This window comes from Lactuca sativa, chromosome 4 (genome assembly GCF_002870075.4).
Source record: "Lactuca sativa cultivar Salinas chromosome 4, Lsat_Salinas_v11, whole genome shotgun sequence".
Lineage (NCBI taxonomy): Eukaryota > Viridiplantae > Streptophyta > Magnoliopsida > Asterales > Asteraceae > Lactuca > Lactuca sativa.
The window spans coordinates 293589015-293599628 of record NC_056626.2 but is presented as its reverse complement, the minus strand read 5'-3'; the positions used below and the strand labels follow the sequence as shown (position 1 = coordinate 293599628).

Below are 10614 nucleotides of genomic sequence, written 5' to 3'. Positions count from 1 at the left end.
AAGGCTCAACTAGGGTTAGGGTATCATGGAAGGGGTGTTGGAGGGGTGGAGGGTGAGAATGGAGTGGGTTTGGGGGAGTTAAGGAGCTTAAATAGGGATCAAAGCATGAAATAGAGTTTGAGCACTTATTATGTATGCCCAGCATACTTTTGGTACACCCAACGTACTCAGGGTGCCTCAATACGCCCATCGTACTCCCCTTTGTACGCCCAGCGTACACAGCACAGCCCAAAACCGACCAAACTTCAAATGGGCATAACTTCTTCGTTCTAAATCCGATTTTGACGTTCTTTATATCCATGGAAAGGTAACAAGAAGCACTACACCTCTTTCAACTCATTCTTGCCTTAAAACTTTCCGAACAAAAATCCAAAATTCATAAAAGCCCGAACTAACGCGATACCGAAATACTCTTTGGCTTAAAACACATACCGAACTCCCAAATCATCCAAATTACATTATCTACACCTAAATGGGTCTAAAACTCCTTTCCTCAAAGGCCCTAAGCCTGATGATACTCGGTCTTCGGGTGACCACCCCCACATATTAAACGATTCAGAACAGGCCATTAGAGAAATAGACCAAGGGTGTAACGTCCCAAAAATACTAAGTAAAAATTTTTATTTTTAAATCAACCAAAACCATTAATCATTCATTTCAAAACCATCAAAGTGCGACAATGTAGAAAATGTTATCAGAGTACAGATCAAAATCATAAAATGCAGAACATTGGTGGATGTTGTGCGATGATGTCGGGCCCTTCCCCTTCGAACCAAAAGTACTTGAAAAACATTTTAAACATAAAGCGTAAGCAAAAAGTTTAGTCAGTTTCCCAAAATACAACATGTCATATTGTGACAACCCGATATTTTCGAATCAGTGTAATGACCTAAAAAGTCAAGAATTGTAATCTCTTTTAATGTAATGAAATTTGCATCAAAAAAATTGAATGTTCAAAAGTCTCTATTTGGTTACATAAAATAATAAGCATCGTATCAAGGGTTTTAGAAATATAAAGAACACTAAAATCCGAGTTATAACGAAGAAGTTATGACCAATCTAAAAGTCACAGCAAAAACCGGCAATACAGAAAAACGTAAAACGCAAAGTTTCAATACAATTATATTTAGCCTTAAGTATCTAAATGAAAGTTGTAGATATCATTAAACCGTATGCGTATATAAAAAGAACGTCCAAATCTGACTTCGTATGAGAAAGTTATGATTTTTCCAAGTTCCGGATATAGCAGCAGACAGCTAAAATACTCGAAATAGAGATCGAGATATTTTTGGCCGACACAACCTAAATTTGAATCGAAGATCTCAACAATAGTAGCACAATGGTATAAATTCTGACGAGGTCGGACATCACATGAAGAAGTTATGGATTTTTAACGGACCTTTCGTGTCCCGTCCTGTTAAAAATAAATAATAAAAAAAATAAAGTCATAATTTGCAGATGGAGTCTAAACGAGAGTTGTCGAGCATAATCTCACCTACGCGTGGATATAAAGAGCGTTAAAAAGAGAGCTCGTACACGAAAGTTACGAATTTTACAAGTTTGTGACACAAAATCCGAGGCTATCAGGCCTACCACGACGTGGTGAAGAAGCACACGACGTGGTATTTTGACTGATGGGAGCCAGGTTCATCAATAAACATCTCGTCAATGGAAGAGGATAGAATCCCTCACCACGACGTGGTGAGGTGTACCACGATGTGGCGCCCAATATAGGGCTATAAATAGCAACCGAAGGTGTTGGGTTTCATTGCTCGTTTCTTCTCTCTCTCTCGTGTCGAAGCTCTGCGTTTAAACCCCCCGAAACCATCCCGAAGCCCCGGTCTTCATATCCAAGTTCCGAAGGAAGGTTTCCACTCCCGAGATTCCCGAGATTCCCGAGAATCCCGAGAAATTCAACTTTCCCTAGTCGAAGTTCTGCTCAGTTTTCGTTTCACCTTCTTCTATCTATCAAGTGTGTTCATACCCCTACAACTACATTTTCAAATACTTTATAAATGCTTTTATACGCTTTCAAGGGGGGGGGGAATACAAGTTTTGCTCAGTTTTCGTTTCACCTTCTTCTATCTATCAAGTGAGTTCATACCCCTACAACTACGTTTTCAAATACTTTATAAATGCTTTTATACGCTTTCAGGGGGGGAATACAAGTAAACACACGGTTACTCTCGTGTGGAAAACATTAAGCTTTTACTACACTTATCTTTATATAACAAATCATATGTGATTCTTAACTATCATATGAAAACGTTCGCATGCAACACCTATTCAATAACATCTTGTCCTTTAAGAATAAAAACATGTTGTTATACGAATATCAAACACTTTATTTATATTTTGGTGAATAAATGTTCAATAGTGTTATTACAAATGTTATACTTACATATCAAGCTGATATTGCACTAGGGTTTATCATACAATGAATCATACATTTGAGAAAAACTATAATAGGTATAGTTTTTTAGATATTCAAGATATTTTTACATACTATAAGTACTATATCACGGAAATACTTTCATATACAAGAACAAATGAACTTTTCATATGTAAATCTATTTGATACTAAGTTTTGTGAGACGTTCAGCTTCATGTACTTTCGAGTATGCAGTTAAAGTCCTGTATTATATACCATAATCTCTTGTAGGGAGAGCGTGATACTTGTGTATAGATCTATACGGGACTGAAAATCCCACACCTAAACTGTTAGCTACAGTTAGACCGGCAGGTCTGGGGTGACAAAAGTCATAACATTCCAACGCCTGAAGAACGTTGTTACAGGCAGTTTGGGTCAATAGTATGGTTATAAAACTCACATGGAGTATTAAAAACACATTGATTTATGGATTATCAAATGCCCTAGCAATTTTATACATACATAAATCTCCTATTCTAGGCATGAAAAACATTATTGCATTATAGTTTTGGAACTTTTAAACTAACATACACTTATGGAAAATATTGGATTTCTAGAAGCAAACATTCAAAACAGTCGGGTCTCGGTAGAAGACTACTTTTATACTTGTAGGAAATATGGGATTTTCTAAGGAGTTTTCAAACATCTACAAACAATTTCATTCAAGATTTATACAAACATTGACATTAAATACTTATGAACTCATGAGCTTAAATGTTGACCTACTCTTTCAAATCTACTTGTATTTCTCAGGAATTCATTAATACAGGTAAACATCAGCTTTTGGAGAAGTAACGCAAAGACGTCAGTTAAAAAATCATTTTTGTCATCAGATTGTAATTTGTTTTTGAAACAAGTATCTTTCAACAATGTAACTCTTAAACTATATATATGATGGTTGTTTTACTTTCTTTACTATGTATTCAATTGTTTCGATACTACATGAAGTCATCCGCCCTCGAACGATTTCGCTGTTCTGGTTTGGGGGTGTGACACATATATACAAATCAACATAGGGTTATAATAGGTCTATTTCACCCCCCAGTTCTATTTTACCCCTAAGTCCCTTCCGACTCAATCGGTATTTTTCAAACGTGTCAATTTCACCCCCGAGTCTATTTCCTCCCAGAGTCCCTTCCAACTCAATCGGTGTTTTTCAACTGAACATGTCTATTTCACCCCCACATACATATAGCATTCAGGCATACATGCATACAGAAAGACTCACAAAGATAGCAAACACACATGACACTCAATGTCCTAAAATATAGTGAGAAGACTCCCTCAATTAATAATAGATAACTCTCACACCCGAGATACAGTTCTAAGAATCTCCTCATCCTATATATATTAAAACTAACCCTAATTAAGAATTAGGGTAATAAACATAATTAAAGGTCTATAGCATACTTTCTCTCTTTAGCGTAAAAGACCATTTTGTCCTTTCAACGTTTATCCCAACCAAACATGGCCCAAGGCCCGAATATGACCCAATTACACTTATGGGAGTACGGTATGCATACTCCTTCCTTACACCATGTGTACCAAGTTCCCATAAAAACGACAGGGAAAAGTCTTGTTACGCATTGCGTACTCAGGGTTATGCCCTGCGTAACCAAGCTAATTGTCAAACCCTTCATTAGCTCTTAATAGATTAAGACCAAACGTATCACACTCTAATCTGACTCTAATGGACATCTAAAGTCATAAAAATTCAGAATTTATGACTTTGCATGGCTTAATGGAGTCCAAAACCAAACTCTAGATCCTTCACGTCCTCTAATGACTCCAAACCCTTGCATGGGTTAAAATCAACCATCAAGATCCTACTTTTATGACTTAGAATCCACATAAATGACAAGATATGACAATCACAAGCTTTAGAGTAGCTTTCACTCACAAGAACCAAAACTATGGGACCAAAAGCATGAAAAACTCTAAGTTAACTTAGATTTAACCAAGGAATCATAAAGGTTCAAGATTATACCTTCGAAGGCTTACAAATGGTATGGAAGTTTTAGATCTACAAGCTCAAAGCTCACCAATGCTTCTTTAAGGGGTTCCTTCTTCACAACACACAAAAACTCACTCAAAAATGCTCAAGATCTTCACAAAATAGTTAGGGTTTCAAAATGACTACTTTAGGGAAAGTGTATAACATCCCGATTATAAGGTACTTCTAATTTCAACCCTATAATTTAATTATGTTGCATATTGGTCCTTAAGTTCAAGAAAGTGTGCAAAAGGAGCCCTAGTGGCATTTTTGTAATTTGGCCTTGGGGGAGTACGACATGCGTACGTTTGTACGTTGAGCATAGTAGGTCACACCCTAGTACATTGGGCGTACATGTTGTATGTTGTGCGTACTTGCCATACTTGGAAACCCTAATTTTTAGGTTTTAGCTCATATTTAAACACCCTTATGGCTTCATTTCCCCTCACCTCATTAGCCTTTATCCCTCCTCAGATGTTTTGCAACCCTAGTTCATCTTGAGAATCTATTTCAAGCCTAAGAGTGTGTGTTTTGTGCTTAGAAGAACAAGGAAGGAAGCCAGGCTCATCTTGGAAGAGTGAAACATTTTAGATCTAGAGTTTTACATCATTTGCAACCTTTTTAAGGTATAAAGCTTGAAACTTTATCCCTCTAGCCTATAGATCTGGATTTTGATGTCTTTATGGAGTTTTTGGTCCCAAAAATGTTAGATCTTGAACATGGCATGTTCTTGACCTTTAAGTTCTCCTTTCATACCCTAGGAAGGGTCTTAAGTCATAAAAATGGGTTCCAAATGGTTAGTTTTGCTTCATGCATCATATAAAATGTCTTAATGGAATAAGACCTTAAGTTAAGCACTTATTGTACATGCTAAGTCATCAAGTTGGAGACTTTATGACTCCTAAGAGGATTTTAGCCATGGATCTAAATTATGGACGTAAGAGCTTAAGCCATTAATTAAGCTCTTAATGGATTTTTTGACTTCCAAGGGTACGCCCCATGTACTCGGAGTACGCCCTACATACGAGGTCAACCACCCTCATAGTGGTCAACCTGCCAGGCTGCGTGTACGCCCAGCATACCTCCGTAGTACGCCCCGCGTACACACCCTGAGTTGATTCAGTCGATTTGACTCGACTGGGTTGACTCAGTTGACTCGGTGGGTTTGATTAGTTGACTTTGATTTTGACCAAGTTTGACTTAAGGGTATTTTAGGACTTTGATGGATATCGGTCATTTGGTTGGAGTAAGTGTTGGTTTGAGAGCTGAGATTCAGAGTTGGGACCTCATCAGCTTTTGTTTGGTTTGTGAGGTAAGTTTTCCTCACTATAGTTGTGGGTCGAAGGCACAAATGTCGACCTATTGGATTAGATATCCTGTTATGTGATAGTATGTTTGTGTTGTGGTGATATATTAGATCGGTGTCCTGGTATATAGGATGATGTTATGGTTAGTGATCTATAAGATCTATTTGATTGTCTGTTGACTGGTTATATGTATGCTTATATGTTATGCATATGACGACACGGTATGTATGGTCGAGTTAAGTCAGACCAGTGTAGTCTGAAGGCCAAGAGCCTCAGGGCATTCCGGATAGATTGTAGGACTGAGGGGCACACCAGTCAGGCAGAAGGCCCGAAGAACGTTCCAGGTAGGCTGAAGGCCCAATGAGGCATACCAGTTATGCTAAAGGTTCTGTGAGCGTGCCAGATAATCTGTAGGCCGGTGCGGCATTTCAGTCGGGTTGAAGGCTCAGTATACATGTTGATTGTTATTATGTGTATGTTATGTGTTGGTACTTTGGGGGAACTCACTAAGCGTTGGCTTACAGTTTTGGGTTATGTTTCTAGTATTGTGGATGATCGTGGTAAGGTGAAGGCATGACCGTACACATCCTCATGTTTTTGACTTATTATTTTGGGAGACTCTGATGTTGAACATGTTTTGAAAACTATGATTGTAAACAATTTGTGAAATTGGTTGGTTTTGAAAAATTTAAATTTCTTGTGATTTTTATGGGTGTTATAGAGTGGAGGTTGAGCATAAATAAGCCTCAAGGGACTTAAGATGCTTAAATAGGATCTCAACCCTAAAAATAAGGTTTTAGAATCAGCATGAGTACGCCCTGCATAATCCTTATGTCCGCCCAGCATACTCAATGAACTTCCCTCCTTTTTAATAAGTTACGTCCATCATACACATAGTGTACGCCCCCCATAAGGTCTAGTTTTTCAAGATTTTGGTACTTTGGGCTAAAAATGAAAATACCTTGAAAACGAGTGTTACATGGGGGCGAAATATAGTCGTTGTAGCTTGATGCTCATATGTATGTATGGTATACGGTATTTTAGGACATCTCCAAAGAGTAATAGAATCTATTAAATTATCCTAACTCCTTAGTAGTAGCTCCAAATTTTGATCCTCGAACCATGTGACTAAAGTCCATTTCCCATGACCAGATTTAGCTCACCTTGCTTAAGCTTCCTTCTTTTTCTTAGCTCCTTTAATACCATTAAAATGTGATCATCACATCATGCATTAAGAGTCTACGAATAGGACCTTATAAAACAATGGAGTCGGATAATCGATGACCTGAAGTAGAGTCACACGACTTGAATTTACTATCTCTAAGATCTTTCAGGTATTTTGGGCAACTTTCTTTCTAATGTCCCTTCAATTGGTAGTAGAAACAAATGGACTCTTTATGGTTAACAATTGGAATGATCCCAGAACTAGCTTTTCTTTTTACCATACAATCAAATGATTTGATCTTGGATGACCCTTTCCCTTAGGAAGAGAAATCTTTTCGAGAACACTATTGTTACCATTTTCAATGTCCGTGGAAACCTTGAAATTAGACCCAATATGTATCTCTGCTTTAGATGTGCTCTTAAGCATTTCTGCTTCAGCAACAATCAAAATTTGGGTCAAATCAATTAGGGTCATGTTGATATTCCTCATATAAATTTCTCAATGAACTGATCATATGACTTTGGAAGCGAGAGAAGAACCAAATCAATAGTTTGATCCCTTCAGAAAATGACACCCATTATATCCAACTTGTCAATGTATGATTTCATTTTCAAAACATGCACACTCATAGAGTTTCCATCTTGATGTCTACATGCCAATATGGCTTAAGCAAATTTGTATCTTTCAACTTGAGGAAAATGTGATGTTTAAAGAGTCACTAGAGGATGCGGTAGAAGAGTTGAAGAGTGATGATATCCAGTTCCATCATTTTCTAAGGAAGGGAAAACAATTTCACCTTCACTTGAAATATGAAGACCATATCCAGAAGATTGGAGAAAACCATTTCCATAAGAATAAGGAAGACCATTTCTAAGGCATTTAAAATTAGGAGAAAAGAGATTTCAAGTTAGTTGATTTTAATCCTTAATTACTAACCCATAAATTTAAATTAAGGTTAGAATCCATATTTTCGATCAAACTTTGAATAAGGATGTTGTAATCAAATCCGAATCTATTTTAAGAAGGTAAGGCTTTTACCAATTCCAATTTAATGAAACTACTAGATCTTTTGAGATTTATTGAACCTTATCAATGGCAAGTTTAATCTCGGATTATGCTCTCACTTTTTGTGATTGGTATGCCGAGGATCACAAATGAGATGTGAATAACCATGCAAACCCGCTTGTCACCCTTGATGTCATTATCATCTCCAATTAATGTGTCGGTTTATCACACACGCTCCATCAATAATGAAAATTTTTTAGATGCCCATCATATCTATTTATAGTCCCTTTTAGTGTGCGGTTAACCACTCCCAAAATTCCCCGTTTCCCTTAATTCCAATACCGACCCCGGATTCCCCTGTTTCCCCTCCCCCAATTCTCAATCCCACCCCTGAATTTAAAAACAAACCCCTATCCCATCCCCTTTTCTCACGAATCATTCTTTAACCCCATTTGGCTTGAAACCTCTGATTAACCTTATTTATTGTATTTTCAATTCGTTTATTTTATTTAGTTTTACATATTACACTATTTATTAAAATATAAAACATATATTACACAATAGTCACTCTAAGTTTAATATTTATTTTTATAAATAAAATAATTAAATATAGGATAATTATTCATCGACCCCACACAATATTCGAGAGATGGAACGCCCCACCCCCACCAGCCCACCCCCATAAACTAAAGGAGAGTAAAATACTTCCATACAAAAACAAAATCTCACCTGAGTTTTTGACATCTCTAAGTCCAAATGTTCATCCTTATATTTAATGACTTAATCAAATTGAAATTGATGGTAAAAAAATAAAAACTCCCTTGAAAAATATCATTACATAAATCAAAAAAAAAAGTCAGAAAATAACATCGTAATAGGCTCACACCAATTTTCATGGTAAATAGCGGTTTTGAAGTATTATTAGTTATTTTATAAAAAATATAAAAAAATTAGAAAAAACGTTATTCAATAACCACTATATTTTTATCTCTCTTCCAAATTTTACACAAAGTTTAACTTCTATACGAAATTGGAGCAAAATTATTTTGCCACCCCAAATGACTTTGAATTGAAGAAAAATGATACAACATAATATTAATAAAAAAAAAAGTATTGAAACGACTTAATTTTTAAGAAAAAATAAATCATAACAGTAACAAACACTTTCAGCCAACAAATTACTGTATTTATATACTACCACTAAAGTTAACTAGTGTTTTTTGAACAATCGAAAAACTTAAACGGTACGCTTGTATAATCAAATTGTAGGTGTTTTCTTATACAAACAAAATTAAAATGGTTCTTTTTAATTGTTTTAGAACGTTGTTGCCCTTCTAAATAATTTTTCATTATTTTTATTAGAAATTTAGATGCATTATCATCAACATGAAAGAACTACTCTAAACAAAAGCTTGAAATTTTGAATAGCCATTTTTGTAGTTCATTAGCATTAACCAAAGTTTGAAAATTTTAATTATCAACCACTACTAGGTATTGTAGTTCTTGTATCAAACAAGTCATGATAAAAACTGCTTCTTGAAATTTTCAAACATGATAAACATGCCAATATTATAAACTAAAGTAAACATTAAAGATTATCATATCATTGATGGAGACATGATTCTCATTTCAAGTCCAATCAATGATTATAGTACCAAAATTTTGATAATTCGATTGCAAGTAAAACCCCAAAACAGGCCTTTTTCGTTTATACAAAAACTTCATATGCAATAAGATCTAGAACTCTTGAGAAGCAGAACCAATTTCACCTTTATCCTTTCCAACCTTACTTGGTAGCAAAGTTGAATGAATATTTGGTAAGACACCACCATTAGCAATCGTCACTGACCCCAACAACTTGCTAAGTTCTTCATCATTCCTCACTGCTAACTGTATATGTCTTGGAACAATTCTGCTCTTTTTGTTATCCCTTGCAGCATTCCCTGCCAACTCCAAAACCTAAACCAACAAATCAAAAAAGTTTATAAGAATTTGAGAAGCCTCAACAAAGCAAGAAACACACAAATTCGCAATTGATAACAATCGAAATCAGAAAATACAGATTTTTTCCATATCGCTGATGTATCGAAATCAAAAGCCGAAATAGAAGGATAACAGACATATAAGATTATATAAACGAAATAAAAAGCAAATAGATCAAGATTGAGATGAAGTACCTCGGCGGCGAGGTATTCGAGGACGGCGGAGAGGTAAACAGGGGCTCCGGCGCCAACACGTTCGGCGTACTTTCCGGCCTTGAGGAATCGGGCGATCCTACCGACGGGGAACTGGAGACCGGCCTTGGAAGATCGAGACACGGATTTTGTGGTCTTGGGTTTTCCTCTTCCACCTTTGGCATCTGACTTGGGAGCCATTTTATTGAAGTGATAAACCCTAACCCTAGTTTTTACGGAACGAGATATGTTTAAAGCTGGTAGTGATCTGAAGTAGTAAGGGTACATAATACAAATTTATACATGAAGTTTCTTCGTTCTTATTGGTTGGATAGACTAGACTAGGATTGCCAGCTTGGCACAACCTTCTCCCTCTTTCGACTCTTTTTCGCGGGAGTGTGTTAATTTTATTTAAAAGTCCAATACTTACTAAAGATTTTCCGACTTTAGTATTATAAATAATTAATTTATTATATGGACAAAACTATATAATAGGCAGAAAATACTACGAATTGTGTTTATAGGACTTATTTCGCTTG

At 36.1% G+C, this 10614-nt stretch overlaps 1 protein-coding gene across 1 annotated transcript; it reads right to left on the bottom strand.

Annotated features, from left to right (window-relative positions):
- Window positions 1-9421: 9421 nt before the first annotated feature.
- On the bottom strand, window positions 9422-10347 carry LOC111901047 (probable histone H2AXb). The gene is made up of 2 exons (XM_023896914.3): window positions 10079-10347; window positions 9422-9860 (listed from the first exon to the last, which is right to left on the bottom strand). Exons 1-2 carry the CDS (start codon window positions 10274-10276, stop codon window positions 9639-9641), a joined length of 420 nt encoding a protein of 139 aa, XP_023752682.1. The 5' UTR covers window positions 10277-10347; the 3' UTR covers window positions 9422-9638.
- Window positions 10348-10614: the final 267 nt, after the last annotated feature.

What these genes read in the sequence shown, in the direction of transcription:
- LOC111901047 (XM_023896914.3), bottom strand. Translation starts at nt 10,276, where the DNA reads ATGGCTCCCAAGTCAGATGCCAAAGGTGGAAGAGGAAAACCCAAGACC. An exon ending in TCGAATACCTCGCCGCCGAG is followed by an intron (nt 9,861 to 10,078) that starts GTACTTCATCTC and finishes TTGTTGGTTTAG; the next exon opens with GTTTTGGAGTTGGCAGGGAA.